Source organism: Apaloderma vittatum, unplaced genomic scaffold (assembly GCF_000703405.1).
Source record: "Apaloderma vittatum isolate BGI_N311 unplaced genomic scaffold, ASM70340v1 scaffold24281, whole genome shotgun sequence".
In the NCBI taxonomy this organism is placed as follows: domain Eukaryota; kingdom Metazoa; phylum Chordata; class Aves; order Trogoniformes; family Trogonidae; genus Apaloderma; species Apaloderma vittatum.
This window is the reverse complement of record NW_009697716.1, coordinates 53,742-69,539: the sequence shown is the minus strand read 5'-3', so window position 1 is coordinate 69,539 and position 15,798 is coordinate 53,742. Positions and strand designations below refer to the sequence as shown.

The window sequence follows — 15,798 nt, the reverse complement described above, 5'->3', positions numbered from 1 at the left end:
GCTGAATAACCCCAGCTCTCTCAGCCTTTCTTCATAGCAGAAGTGCTCCAGCCCTCTAATCATCTTCATGGCCCTCCTCTGGACCTATGCCAGCAGATCCATGTCCTTATTGTACTGTGGGCTCCAGAACAGAAGCAGGACCATGTGGTGTGATGCATCAACAGGTCAAAGATGCAGGCTGGCTAACATGCAGTAGGTACCAAAACTCAAGTGCTAGTGCTGTTCTGGCCCCTTATATAAAATGTTTTAGACTCAGCAGCAAAAATGAGCCTACACCTAAGCTCCTGCACAGTGTCAGCACGGGTGCTTGCAGGCAAATGAAATGCTGTGGTCTGAGGTGATTTCCCTGCCACAACACTGCAAATAAGCTTCCCAGTGCATAAGGTAGGAACCCTCCTTATGAGGGGAGGAGACTTTGCATCCTCAGAAGGATGGAAGGGGAGCTTGGTGATCAATATGATCATGTAGGGTCACTGTGCCCTTGAGAGACGTGCTGCCAGACCATGATCTCAGCTTCCTCACAAAAACTCCTACTGATTTCTAATTCATTTACTCTGAACATGGTGAGCAGAGGGAATAATTCTTCCTTTCTGCTGCAAGTCCATTCACTCAAAGGAGTTACTCCTAATTCACATTTAAGAGTGTAATCAGAGCGGCATAACCTCTAAATCACCACTGAATACGCCTTGCTTGCTCTAAAAAAGACCCGAATAGCAGAATTTTGTGTCCATACTTTACTGTCTGTCCAAAGACAGTTACGGTTCACAGTTAAGTCATAACATTTATCTGCATTCACCTGTTTGTAGCAGGTCTTAATAAGAGCAAAAACAAATCCTCTGTCCATGATAGACAACAGGTCATTGAGGAAAAATGCAAGACTGGTGTTGAGCCTTTCAACCATTTCTGTATCCTAGAGAGAAGGAAGAGAAAAATGGGAAAGACAATGAATAAGAGCACACTGCATGTTTTCAAACAACTCCCTGTGCAGGCACCAGTAAACAGCATGCAGGAACTCTGGTGCCTGAGCTCTGACCAGGGTTCACTTTAATTGTTTGCCATTACCTTCTGAAACCGAGAGACTATATCACCGGCAATTGTGCTGACCAAAGCAGTTACATCATCCATGAAACGCTCAGGAAAACGATTCTTTCTTGGCGCATCCAGTTTGTCAGCAAAATACAAATGATGCACCATGCTCTTCACCTACAGCAATATAAATTACAACCAAGTCACTGGCAGCTGTTGCCGTTTGTGTTTGAAAACTACAAGCCGTAAGATAGTAAGCGAGGTGTTTCCAGTTTGCTCACCATCAGCTCGAAGAAGAACCAGGCTTGCTGTAGGGCTGCCTCCCGCACGCTGCCGCTGCACACAACCCACTGTAAGGCCAGCTCTTCGTGGAAAAGCTACAGAGATTCAAATCCAGAAGTTAGCTCGAGCCTCGCGACCAGCTCGTCAAACAGCCCACATGAGAAATGGCAGCACGGTCCATGGGAAGTATGGCAAACAATGAGGTTAAGCAAAATAAGTAACTAGGAACATGACAGCAGTGGTGGTGGCATCCCTTAAAGAAACCCCCAGCTAACAATGAAGGATGATGTTATGGGACGTGACGTGAGAAACATTTCACAGCATCTTGCTCCGAATTTGAATTTCAAGTGTCAAAAGAATTGTCCACCCGCCCCAAAAAATAATAATAACAACAAAAAGTTTGGTGCTTAAATTAGTTTAGTTTAAAAGTCTACCTTTCTGCCTGGTCTGATTTTCGCAGGAAAAAGGAGTAAAAAGTGGACATATAAAGCAATTTGTACAAAGATGTATCTCTACTGTGAGAAAGGACTTAAAACAGTAAGAAACAAACGTGGGGCTAAAAAAAATAGCTTTCTGATTTCTTTTCTTGGGAGGACCAACCCACAGACTGGATGCTGTCAGTGATCACATTTTCATTACACAAAGAATTCGGTCATTTTGTGTTTCTGATACTGTTTAGTAGGATCTCATCTCCTCAAAGGGAGTAACTCCCATTCAATTTCCGGAGTCGCTTCGGATTAACACCTACATAACTGAGGTCAGCACATATCCATAATGCAAACCCTTTAACACATTATAATTTTGCCCACAAGAATGTATCATTTACATGTCTAGACAGAGCTATTCATATTTTTTGAAAGCCAGTAATAAACTGGCTCCAAACACTATGGACATTAAATCAGACAAGCTACTCCTGATCATTTTATTCTTCCCAGTTCAGCTCTGTCAGAATACTTCACGTTCGCTGCAGCCTGGGTATTCAGAGGCGTTAAGCAACAGCAGTTCCTAATGACCTCGGAAAAAATCAGGCTATAAATAAAAGAATAGATTGCATCACGTTTTGAGAATGACTTGACCTCCCTGCCCCACAAAATCAATTGTCTTCACTGAAATCTACCTTTTTAGTTGGTAATCGTCCTGTTAATGTTTGTAAGAAACTTGACGTCTCAGTGTGCGAAGACATACGATTACAACTTCGATCCGTAGCCTACGGAGTGGAGATGAATGAATGATGACAGGACATTAAAGTTTGCTGTGGATGGGTTTTGCAGCTCAAGGACAACGTTTACAAAAATACTGTTCCAACTGCAGGCTTTTACTGTCTTTACACTTTTTTTTATGCATTCTCAAACTCTCATTCATTTACAGATTTGGTTTAAACAAAATGACAGTACTTTCTATTGGTTTAAGACATACAGGCTATTTAAACAACTGCATGTTCTTATGCACCAAGACACTTAATGCTGCAAAGCATGAAACTTTTTCATCACGGTGTTTTACCAACATGCATATGTCCAGAGGTAATACTTGTAATTTCAGTCCATACCTCTCAATCTACCAGAGACCAAGCACGGGGGGACGTATCCCACAGTGACGCTGCTACGGGCACAGGGAATGAGAAAATTACTGAAGTTCTGGTTCTGATGGAAATAATTTGCCATGAGTGCAGCTAAACTCAGACTAAGTGTTTCTGGAAGACTGATAAACTTGAAAGGAGGTACAGTTGAGAGGTACGTTCAAGGCAACCATGCAGTGGAAAGCAGCAGGCAATGGGGGCTAAATAAATTAACTCTTTCTGATCGAAGCTGCCATAAAGTTTTCATACTTTGCAACACAGAACAGATACAATTAGCCCCGGCAAGTCACGCTCTGGCACTCAAATTTACATGGTTTTAAGAAAGAATTTTACATTTGGTAACCAATTTTGGTTTAACAATATTCCACTCAAACAGTCATGAAGGATTACTTGACGATGAAGACTAAATGCTTGATGAGAATGGCAAAATGGTTCACAACATCAAAAGGAATGGCAAACATGGACAAAACTATGAAGCTATGATTAACGTTCCCACTTAGAAATGTGCTCCACCTGAAGCTGAAACTAGTGTTAGAAAGAGAGAGGAAAAAAAAAAGAAAAGAGAAGCAGTCACAGCATTTACATTTCACAGACCAGCAACCACTGAAATGAAAGAAGGGGACACGTTCACGCATTTTGAGGTTTTTCATGCAGTGTGGTGAGGTGGTGGGGAGAGAAGATGCTAATTTATAAAATAAAACTCACAACGTTCTCAAAAAATAAATAAACAATTTTAAAAAGAAAGGAAAAAAACCACCAAAATCGGAGTGTACACTGAAAGGAAGATATTCTACAGGAAAACATCAGGGAAAACAAAGCCAGAAAAACCTCTACCGAAGACACCACCTGTGTTGACTCTGCACTTGGGCTGGGGTTGGATCCCCATGGGGCTGCTTTTGGACCACCAGTGTTTACCCAGGAATTGGAGCGGTCTAAACCCTGGGCATGTAATAGAAAGCAGTTGGGAAAGGAAAGAAATATTACATGTTGCATGCCATACAGTAGTCAAAGTTTAGTCCTTAAAAGCAATCAGACCAGGTATTACTGCAAACACATCATCAGTTAGCACTGTCAACTCGGATGTCTGTCGAGACATTTTACCCCAGAGGATTATTTTCTATCTCATCACACACATATACCACATTAACACTGTCGTCACCTCTGGTCCAACCTGTCCTAGCTGTAATGCTTGATGTTCAAAAACTATCCTCCTCCTGAAAAACCCCACTCTTACTTCAATCAGTTCAAACCTTTTCACTTCAGCAGATGGAGCCAGCCCAGATTTACAGTGTGACAGGGGGAAAATCAGTGCACACATGTGAAAACCACCAAGGATGCTCTCTGAAGTTTCCAGCACTTTTAGGGTAGACTGCTTGCAGCCCACAATTTATAAGCTCTACAACTCTTAGAGAAATGCCCAGAGACTTTGAAGAGGGTGACTATCAGCTCGCACATGCTTTCCTATTGATGGAATAAAAATCCTGTAACCCTGTGAACAGGTTTTCACTCAGGAATTTTCTCCAGGCAACGTGGCAAAGAGAGGAAAGATCACCTACCTTTTCTGGAACAAATATGCTTTGCCAAGCAAAATATTTGAAAAAATCATCCTGGTTTTTAAAAGCTCAGTCTAGTTTGTACTCCAAATTCTACTCCTGCAATGGATCGTATGGGTAAAAGTACTGTGGATCCCTCCCGTCTCTCTGCTCCCTTCTCCTCTCAAGACACTCAGAAAGAAGAAAGGGAAAAATTTAAATTTGTGTTTGTTACCCAGGCTGCTCCCAAGTTAGGAACATTCAGTGGGGTGCAGTGGACTTGCCCGTGTCCCTGGAACCAGCTCTAACGGAGGCAGTTTTACGATGCCACAACCGAACAGCAGTTCCTCACAAATTCCACATGTTCTTTTCGACCCTCCCCTGAGCAAGAGCTTTGATCCTAGTTTCTGGGCCAACTGAGGGCTTTTTCCCAATACATGAAGCAAAGGTGCAGCCCGTTTCATCCCAGCGATTACCACCAGCTGCAAAGTCCACCAAGCCTAACAATCTATTTCTCTCAGTAAAGAAAAACTCACCCTGAGGTTGAACCCAGTGCGAGAGCTGTAACCTGGGATTTGAACCACTAATCCGCCGAGGTGTCCTCTATGCAGAGTACAGCAATGTTGTAATTTTGCTTAAGATGTCCCATTAATAAAATACTGAACACACATAAAGAACGTGTCAATCTCAATTACTTCTAGGGAAGAAATAAATCAAAGCACTCTGCCCTGCTCAGACCCATCAATATGCTTTATTTTGTTCACAGTGAATTAAAATGGACTTTGCAGAATGCTGAACTAGGCTCATGTTTTGTAGTACCAGGTCTAAGTTTGAAAATGCCTTTATCACACTCACATTTCTGCTCACAAGCTTTCTAATCATGACACTCTGGTTTTGAGGATAAAGGTAAATGTATACTGTCTTTGCAGAAGCAGAAATCATTTTGTAAAAATCTGAAAAGGGAAAGATTCTTCCCTCTTCGGAAAATAAAAGAGTACCAGAGCTTCTTCATGCTTGGCAGAGTCACTCAAAAGTCCACAAATCTGATACTAAATTCTGTTCTGTCTCTGGGGTTCAACCTGCAGCTGGATCTGCACAGGAACTTAACACACATTTGTGAAAATCTGCTGTCACAGCAATGAAACTCCACAATCTTCTCTGTTTCTTCCCAGCACATCTCCAACATTTCAGGAACACTTGAAATATAAAATGTCACCAGAGGTCTTTTTAGACAATTAATAAATTTGCTTCAGTACGGTATAAAATTTACATTGCCTCAAGTCACCAATGAAGGCAAAATAAGTGACAGACCTAAAACCTGCTCTAATCTTCCAAATCCTGTAAAGGGGATGACTATGTGAATTTTGAAAATTAAATAAGAAGCTGATAAAGGGGAGACTTAATGCGCATTTACCAAACCCATAAATATCTTTCTTTACAATAAAAACCAATACAGGCCTGGACTCCAAAGACTTCCATCAAACAACAAAAAACTATTTTATTTTTTTTTTTGAAGTAGAAAGCCTCCCATGACAGATTCTACCTGGAAGTGCAGGCTCCCTATTTGGGTATATGTGCTTAAGCCATTATTTGTTGAAATAGAATAGGAATTTCTGCACCATTTTCATCATTTCAACATCCCAAGAAGCGTCTCATTTTTGTCTGCTGATAAACAAGGACAAATAATTATATTCAACCAAAAGTTTGTATAGTCAGACTGAGCTAAATTTTAGATGCTCAGACTACCCTTAAGGAAAGCACATGCTAAACGTCTGATAGCCTGTGTAAATTCCACATGCACATTAGTGCCTGTGGCATTTCACAAAAGGTCAGGGTTGTTTAATTAGCAAGATACTGAAGTGGTCTTTAAAATATTTTAAGGCTTCTAAGTCCTAACTTTGATGTAAGAAATAATGCTTTGCCTACGCACAGTTCTTCCACCTCTTATTTGGTCAGCAAATCACGTTACTCATTTAAAACAGATAACCTCTTTCTGAAACTGTTTTTCTTGCTCTTATAATACTCAGGACCAACCAGTGTCAAGCCTGGTCAGGCTGATGGTTTTATTAACAAATCTGCTCCTTCATCTTCCAAAGGATTTCTGAAAGGGCTCAGGAATTCCTCTGCACTGGAAGAGTGAAGGGCCACGGGTGGGAAATCCTCTCACCTTGCTGTAAGGTACCACAGTTTGAAGATTAAAAAGAAGAGAACCCCAAACAAGCCAAGGCACCCCAATCAGGGAAGGGAATTACGAACACGGGAGCTTTGCCCCAGCTCATCCCACCTATTTTAAGCAGAAATCTGAAGTGCTCCAACTGAAATTGCAGCAGTCCTATGTGCTTGGAAGTCACCAGAGGGGCAGAAGATGCGTGTCCTGAGCCCTTAAAAGCCAAAGCAAGACCATGCCAGATACTTTGCACTGATGTGTCCACGCTGGAAAGTCACTTTTAGGTGTGGGGAGTCAGTGTGGGTGCAGAGTTAGCACGCCTTGCATTCACACTGCAGCTCAGCTGGCTGGACTATGGCTCACTCCTCAGCTATCCAAACTCCTCTCCGGCCCATACAGGGATTAGGAATATTCCTGCTCGTCTGGACATAAGTAGTAGAAAAAGAATCTGAGCAGCCATTTGTGCTGAATGCAGAGAAGAGAGAGTTTGGGGTTGGGAGGCAAGAGTGGGATCACGGGGTGGCAAGTTAGGGGATGCAAGGTTTGGGGAGATGCAACAGAGCTGGTCAGAGGACAGGGCTGCTGGCCATGCGAAAAGTGAGGTATTAAAACTATTCTTGTCCTACTAGTCTTTGGGAGACAAGTCTGGAAGGACTCTTGTCCTTAGCCACCACATTGGTGGAAGTAACACTGCCAGGATGGTCTCCAACAAGTTAGAGAGATCAGCAACTATTTTCAAGAAGCGGAGTTTCAGTAGTGTTATCAGCATTTGCCAGAAAAGTCTGAGAAGAGGCCATTAGTAAGGACATTTTTCCGTAGGAGAAAAAGAATATCGTAAAAGCTTCCCTGTTATTTCTTTAAAGATTAAGTAAAAGATGCTGCAAGACCCCCAGCATTGCACGCGTACCTTGCTGCCAATGATGGAGCGAACTTCATCGTCCGGTGAGGTGGGGGTCCCAGATATATCTGGGTTGCTGTTGCTGAGGCTCCGTGAGCGGGTCAAGTTAAGGCTTGCCGGTCGCACAGCAGATCGAGCCATGGTGGCATAATGCACTGATCCCCCTAAGCCACCAGGACCTGCGATGGGGTACAGAAGAACATCCTGTAAGATCATCACTCAGAACCTTGATCCCATGCTGGTTTACACCCGCCTGATGCTGCAAACCCTTTGGATAACCAGGAGGTCTGGCTCGTAGGGAAATCTTCCCTAACGCCTTCCCCTGCCTGATTCTCCAAGGCGAGCAGGGGGCAGAAAGGGATGGGATTAAAAAGCTATTTTTTCCACTGATCTGTGGGAAGCAGGAAGCTCCCACAGGCTTCCCACAGATTTAGGCAGCCAGCATGAGGTATATCTTTAGCTAAAGAGATATTTGCCAGACCTCAGACTCAAAAAGCACCAAAGAACTGGGCACAATTTTAAGTACACAACCTTCCCAAGTCCTCTCAGAGGTTTTACACTGCATGCAAGAAGCAAGTGCTGTGCACAACAGCCCTTCCAAAGACCAGTTTTATGTGGCTGTCATTCACACGCTCTCTTCCCTCCTGCAGATTGTTCTCAGCAAGGGTGGAATTAAATTGTTTCCCTCCTGTGCCAACGTGTTTTCAAGAATTTCACACTCCTTTTCCACTGTATCAGCTTTTGCTGGAACTGGATGGAAGTCCAAAAGTATTAGTGAAGGAAACTGGGAAGAAGAATAGGCCAGGAGTGTACCATATCTGTCTGCTGCCACAGAAAAGAAAACTTAAAACCCAGTATTTTGCCATAATTTAGCCTCGTGGTCTTTCAGCCCTGCTATTTAAAGTCATCAAGTAGTTAAATCTCTGACATAGCCAACTGTAATTAAACTCATCTTGTAAACGGCTACACTGGATCAGAGAGAAAGTTAATAACAGGGCTTGGCAGGGATCCAGCCCTGCAGTTGGAGCTCAAGAGCATCTGCCAGCAACAGCGAGCAACTGCTTGCTTTTAACAAACTGTGACTTGAAATAAAATGAAAAAAAAGAGCTACCTGGTGATGGTGAGTTGGGATAGGTATTTGGTAGGCGAAAAACATAATAAATATAGGAAGCAAGAAGGCTGTTTCTGCCGTGCTGGTCCTGGTTTCCATCCAAGTTCTTGTGAAGTCTGTTTATTATGGACGCCATCGCTTCAAAAGACGCTTGGCCCAGGTTAACTGAAAGTAAAAAGCGAGGAGGTTGCTTTACACCGCAGCAGTACTCGTGAGCAAATCCTAAACATGCATTTTGTTCACCTTCTAAAAGACAAATGGTGAGGCTTGTTAAGAGTACAGCGAGCGTTTCTCATAAAAAGCGGAACCTGGTGTTTGATGTCGGTCCGATGAACAGCTTGACAGGAACAGGTGTTGCAGTGATAAGCTTCCACATAATTATTAATAACCAATTTAATGAATTTAGGCCTAATTTCTGGAATCAGCTCAACTTTGGTCATCAGCCGTAATGGTAAGAAGATCAAGTCCTTGTTTAATTGACGAATAATACCCTTTGGATATTTATCATACTTTTCTCAGCTAATTATTTCCTCCATTTAAGCCTCAGCCAAATTATAAACTAATAAAAAGAACAATTCCATTCTGTTTCAGAAAAAAAAAAGGTTCTGAAAGTGAGTACAGGAATTTACACATGGGGCGAGGCAGATATTCTAAACAAATTAAGGATGAAGCAGACAACAGCTGGAGACTGTATATCTTAGTTTTTAAAAAGTAATGTTCTTAATGCTCCATAAAGACAAGCCAAACCAATACAAAACACTTAAAGACTGCAAAAGCTTTACAATATAAGTTCAAGCAAAATTCTTCCCCAGAAAGATAACCTTCCTTCTTTTTTTAAAGTAGTCTTAGATACTTGTATTCCATCATGCCCAAGCTCAAATTTCCTATGAAAAATCCCAACAGATCTATCTAATGCTGACTTCCACTTGAGATTTGTTGTACTGCCAGAGTACAGCCCACAAAACCAAGCAAAAGGAGGGACTGATTATTTGTGCTTCACTCTCAGAACCACAACAGTCAGAGGAACATACGGCATCGGTATCTTCTAACCTTACTTCAAGATTTTCCAAGGTGACCAGTAAGGTTGAAATTCTTAGTTTCTGAATATCAGTACAGAGACACCTTAACAGGCTCCACAACTAAGAAAATGCTGAGCATCCAACTCATGAAAGTCATGCCCCTTTCTGGTGTCTCTACGTGGTGATTTACCAGTCAGGCTGGAAAATCTGTGCATTAAATATTGCTCCTGCGTATATCAGCACTGATCTGGATGCCAGCACATTTTATTTTGAAGATACACAGTGTATTAGGGGCACTAAAATGAAGCATAAAAATGGAATTTTTCATTTCTACATAAATATGATAAAATTGGCAGTGTCAAACTTTCAGATACGTAATTCTCTATAAAACTTAAATAGAATACCTATTTGGCCTGCAATCACAGGAGGTCTTACTACCAGAAGAATCAGTTTGTCAAGCAGGAGATGAAGAAATCGCACTACTGGCTCCAGTTGGGAGGAATTTAAAGCTGAAATGCTGCTCTTCAGTTCATTTTCCAAGTTGTTTTCCATAATTCTCATGTCTCCTATTCGCACAGGGAACATGTGCTCATCCAGAGCATGGACAAGTGCAAAGAACTTGTCAAGATAAGGGTCCTACACATAAGCAAAAAAAAAACAAAACAACAAACCAAACAATATAAACAAGAAGCTCCAAGAATAACTCCACTTTCTATGGATTTGTACCTCACGGATGGATTCTCTCCCTCAGTCTTCTCTCTGACCATTTAATCTTACAAAATTAGCAGAAACTCAACATCTTGTCTAATATGTCTAATTCAACCGAAATCAGCCAGTCTTCAGCAGTTATCAGGGCAAAACTAGAGGACCCACAGACTGTGTATTGTTAGAAAAACAGAGAAAAAATTGCTAAAATCATGTTACTATTTACAAAACAAACTACAGAAAAATGACATACCAAGAATTAATAAAATTAAATTGAAATTATCAGTCAAGATGACTGTCATATAGATGTAAAATACATGAAGAAACAAAAGAGGCAGAGGGGAAAAGGCAAAACAAGAAAACATCGTACGCCTGGACTATGTGCTAGACAGGTCTGAAAACACTGTTGGCCATTCACTTCCTGTGAATAAAGGCCAAACTCCTCATATTTTTAAGTGGAATTTCTCAAATATACTCACAGTAGAATGTGGAATAAGAGGTCTACTGGCTCTGAACTGAAAATGAAACTGTGATTTCACTACCAGTAATTATACCCTTCACAGGATCAACTCTGACAGTGCTTCAGCTGTCAAAAGACTATCGAACTCTTTTTATTACGATGACTGCTCTTAACATTTACCTGAGTGTGGAGGGATGATACAGCGACAACCTCGACATTGAAAACCCCTTTGTGGTTATCCACCCACTTCATCCCAGGGAGCGGAACCTGCAGGATAACAGAAAGGTGACTGAGGAGGTGACAGAAAGCAGAGCTAAAGCACTTCTAATCAAAGCTGCCGGTTCTTTTAATTGTATTGTCAGATCACACACATATAGCTACAAAACACACACTCCTGTCTAAACTTAACAAATATTTATCAGACAAATAGCCCATGAGTTAAAAATACATGTGCATATACGTTCTTTCACTTTTTAACAGAAATACTCTCCTGCTGATTTTCAGCACAAAGAACCACTCACCTCTGGAGAAAGCACCGAATAAGCCTGTGGTGGTTTTTCCAATGAAACAGGTAGGCAGAACTGACCAGTCTTTAACCGTCCGTTTTGAAGCATCGGTATCCACTTTAAGGAGAAGGAATTAACAAAAGCAAAATCAAAACCATACAAGGCTTTCTTGAACTTTTCAAGCTTGACTGTCAAATTCTCAAATTCTACAATGGTGTATGAGTTGACAGCGATGCTGAACTAACCGCAAACAAATGCATTATGAGAATACATCCTGTGCTAAAAAACATAAAGACTGAAAGACACTCACAGTGTATCCGACAGGAGTCTCCAGGGGAGTGTTTTGCTTTTGTTGGCAACTGACATGGTAGAAAGTAAAAAGCAGGTGGTGGTGATCGGTTAAAGTGGCTGGAAGCTTAATCTTGATTTCTTCGTGAAAATCAGGCGATCTGTGCAGAGACCAGACCCTCAACTGAGTCATCAACACAAACAGCATGGTTTGCTATCTTATGCTTGAGACCAAGGCCTTTGAGTTGAAGTATGTGGAGGGAAGGAAGCCTACAGACTATCCCAAGGGGTTAAAGCTTCACTTCCTGATTACTAAGGACTGGAAAAACTTTGTGTATGCATTTACAGTCCACAAAAAAATGAAAGCAGCAGCCCCCTCCTCACACAGGCCCTCTGAACTGTGCTGCTCCCCAGGAGCAATAAACTCTTTTCTTATAGAGACTGCCACAAACCCCAACCTGCAGGACAGGATCCTCTCCCCAGTACATCTCTCCCTCGGACTATCAACATGGAAAGCCCAGATTCAGCTGAATCCCTACCCCAGCTGCAACGAAATTACTTGCAAGACCAAGTGCTTCCCATCTGTAACTACAGTCTAAAAGACTCCAGGAAAATAACGAAGCACATGCTAACATAAGTTTAGAACGTAAATCTTCATGACTACCAACTTGAAGCTTGGACTCAGCATCTGCTGAGTTGGGCTACGTGCTAAGGATCAGAGCCCTGACACAAAGCTGGTTTGTACCAGAGCAAACAAAGACTCCAGCTCCTAGTCAGGGCAAAACTCTAACAATGCGGTTGTTGTGAGTGCTCTCCAGACAGCCACTGTTAAATAATTAACACTGAGACAGAGTCACTGGTGAGTCACTCCACTTTCACACCAGTAAAACTTCCTCTGGGTGGACTCACATATATCAGGGCCATGTCCTTTCACAGGCTGTCATGTGTTTTACCTGTTGTGATACACTACAGCTGTGTATGCTTCTTTGGAAAATTCAGGGCAGCTGGATTTGCCAAAGATGACCTGCAAAAAGGAAAAAAACCCAGAGAATTCTCCCGTCAAACTGTGCCAAGAATTTGTTCCATAACCTTGCAGAGACATTTACAGCTCCGTGCATGAATCCATGCATCTGCCTACAGTGACAACTGCTTCTTACATGTCCCTTCACTTACATGCAATGTTTTACTTAGTGACTGAGGAGTTCATAATTTTAATAATTCCAGTTACACACAGATATGGCTGAAGAACCAATGAATGTAACCACTGCTATGGAGGTTTTCACCAGGTGTTGATTGCTCACTCCTGGCCCTGAACACAGGTATAAGTACCATCTGTAATTTTTTTTGGCATGAAAGCAAAGATGCTTTTCCAAACACAAGGGTCTCCACTGCAAACATTTCAGGTTAAAAGACTAGTTACTCCATTGTTACATTGCAAAGTCTATACGAATGTATTCGTTCTGAAATATTTTATGTTCCTCTGAACTTATTTTGAAATGTATTTGAACGAGGTTTTCTTTAACACAGCCATTTTACAACCACAATATGTACTTTGCCTCATTGGCAGCAGCATTCACACGGAGCACAACGTCCTTCCCTCACCGGCATAGCGTTGCTCGGGTCCTCTCCATACATGAACTGGACTTTTACAGTGATATTCCTGGCAGATCCTTGGCGATTGGCGAAGTTAAGGCTCTGAGGATAGACATAAAGAAGATTCCTGCAAGACACAAAGGCATAAGATGAGCACCTGCCTGCGAGAATGTGAGGGTTCACACCTTTATTAATGCTATTATTTAAGCCTCTATGGGAACACTCAGAGAGTCAAAGCAAAGGGTTTGACATTTTCCATTAGCCAGATGCTTTTCTCTTCGACATAAGGGCACACCCGTACAAGCAATTTGATAATGACCCCTTATATTAGACATCAGTCATATTTTTTTAACTGCCATCGTATTTTAAAGTAGTTCCTGTTTATAAAAGTACTTGAAAAATGCCTTTAAAAATTTACCAGTGATTCTACAGTCTAAGAAGTTCAAGTGGAAGGAAAACACATGAATAGAAAAGCACTGAGAAGTGTTTATTTGTTCAACACTGTTAAATACCTTCCTTATTGTGACCTTTTTTTTTTTTTTTTTTTCCCCCAAAGTCTCCTTACATCAGGATGACTTCAGGTCACACCACTCCTCTGAAAAAGGATTAAACTAAATGGATATCTCCAGCAGAGATGCAATCCTCACGATGACTGGGATGGAATGGTGTCTCAAGTTCCACGCCTGAATACCGCACTTTGGGAACGATGGGGATCAATTAAAACTCACATCTGAGAAGCAAGAACGGCCAGGAGCTCTGGAAAACAGTGGGAGGGACAGACTGAACCAGGAGTGTTTAGTTTTGAGGAAATGCCTGGGGCCACAGGTCATAACAGCACTCCCAGGAATCGGAAGAACTGCTGCAAAAACCAAAGTAATAAAGTGATTGTCACATCCACAGGGATACGACAGGACATAATGGGCTGAAATTGCAGCACATGAGATTTAGGTTAGATACAAGGGAAAATGTTCTAACTGCAAGGATAGTTAAGCAGTAGAACAAATTGCCTGGGGAGGTATGAAATCTCCATTTTCTGGTAGCTTTTGAGGACAGGTGATGCAGACACGTGTCCCAACAGGTTTGTAGACAAATTCAACCTTCACTGGGGGCATGGAGCACACTTTGCGGGTCCCTTCCAGCTCCATTTCTCCAGGTCTACGACCACTTTAAACACAACAGTGACAAGATGCAAAATTCTGCAGTATTTTCCATCTTCAGGCCTGCTGAATCCTTGCCAACAAAGTGCAAGCTGGATTCAAATGTCGTTAGCAAAACTGCCCACTACAACCCCCGCCTGCTCTATGAGCGAGTAATTTACCTGCAGAAAGTCCCCTCCATGTTCTTTTACAGAGAAAAAAGACAACAGCCACTGAACCATTCCACTCAACAGACTCAATTATTCAAAGGAAACACACCTTCTTTTGCCTTCAGATGCATAAAATTGGATTAATTACGTAGGTCTTCAACAAGTCAGCCTGCAAACGCCGTCCATCTCCCACAGAGCCCTGCCCACCAGTCCAGCACCGATGCACCTCGGATACCCTGGCTCCTCCAGCTCCAACAAGAAGGACCGAGAGGGATGCTCACCATCCAGGTGTCGCTGCTCTGCCAGGGATGAAAGGCTGGCATGCGGCATTTTGTCCAAACACTGAAGAAACCCATTCTGTAACATGCCCTGGCTCGTAAGGTAAGGGGAAAATGAAGTTCCCTTCCCCTCTGTCTCCCTCGGGGAACTATTCGGTGAATCTGAACACCATTTGTAAGTAGTTTCCAACTGTTCCTTGTCCCAGGGAGACAAGAGGCAACAGATGGGCACAGAAAAGCAAAGTGAGGAGCACAGCAGGACAACATATTAAGCGTAATAAAGCAGCCGCTACAGTGCTGGCAACAGTAGATTGAAAATAAAAAGACACTTTTTTTTTTATTGTCAGGAGGGCAGTAATTCAGTTGCTCAGGGAAGGCATCTGGTGCCTCTTTGAGATGCCATGGGTGTCCAAAACACCTGCAGGTGGCAGTGGGTCACTCTCCTGGAGGGCTGGCTGGACAGGTGGGTTGCCCTGGCTGGAATCTTGCTCGATGCCAACATCTCAGCAGATCAATCCCGCTCAAGGACTTGGTTCTGATGGCAACCCTAGTTCCTACAACTCCACCCGATACCCACGGGTACTCTCAGCTATACAGACACAGGCTAATGCTGGTCCTAAAGCAGTTTCTAAGAGTCTCTGAAGAAAAAGGTACCTCCTCCAGGTCAGCGCCTACACAGAGCAGTCCAGCTGTGCAGCTCCAGAAGACTACACGGGGCAGCATTATGAGGCCAGGATTTTTTTCATCCCTCCAGGCAGAGGAATATGCTTAGCTGGTGTGTGGGAATTTTTTTCCTTTCAAGTCCTTCATGGTGAATTAAGTTTGTGAATCCCATCCTCATTGGTCGCTTTGTCTAATCAACACTCTCTTCCTGTTTCAGAGGAGGCCTGTGCCATTTTTGTGACTCTACTAAATTACTTGGCTCTGGCATGAAGACATTTGTTCCTTGACATTCTTTTCAAAATGAAAATGGATATGAAAATTTACTCTAAAATGTACATTGCTCATGAAACTTTTATTAAGTATTATTAGTGCTTAAGAGAAGGATTTA

General features: G+C 42.3%; 1 protein-coding gene across 1 annotated transcript in view; it reads right to left on the bottom strand.

Moving 5' to 3' along the window:
• The window catches only part of DOCK7 (dedicator of cytokinesis 7), a gene marked incomplete at its 3' end in the record, with an annotated part of 88,826 nt that overhangs the window by 25,711 nt on the left and 47,317 nt on the right, over positions 1 to 15,798 (bottom strand). Inside the window, exons 15-27 of the mRNA XM_009877753.1 lie at positions 13,173 to 13,290; positions 12,524 to 12,594; positions 11,593 to 11,731; positions 11,298 to 11,399; positions 10,957 to 11,043; positions 10,016 to 10,247; positions 8,593 to 8,757; positions 7,491 to 7,660; positions 3,731 to 3,823; positions 2,426 to 2,515; positions 1,308 to 1,403; positions 1,063 to 1,203; positions 797 to 910 (exon numbers count right to left, since the gene is read on the bottom strand). Of these exons, the coding sequence (XP_009876055.1) occupies positions 797 to 910; positions 1,063 to 1,203; positions 1,308 to 1,403; positions 2,426 to 2,515; positions 3,731 to 3,823; positions 7,491 to 7,660; positions 8,593 to 8,757; positions 10,016 to 10,247; positions 10,957 to 11,043; positions 11,298 to 11,399; positions 11,593 to 11,731; positions 12,524 to 12,594; positions 13,173 to 13,290 (1,618 nt within the window). The remainder of the gene's footprint in view (positions 1 to 796; positions 911 to 1,062; positions 1,204 to 1,307; positions 1,404 to 2,425; positions 2,516 to 3,730; positions 3,824 to 7,490; positions 7,661 to 8,592; positions 8,758 to 10,015; positions 10,248 to 10,956; positions 11,044 to 11,297; positions 11,400 to 11,592; positions 11,732 to 12,523; positions 12,595 to 13,172; positions 13,291 to 15,798) is intronic.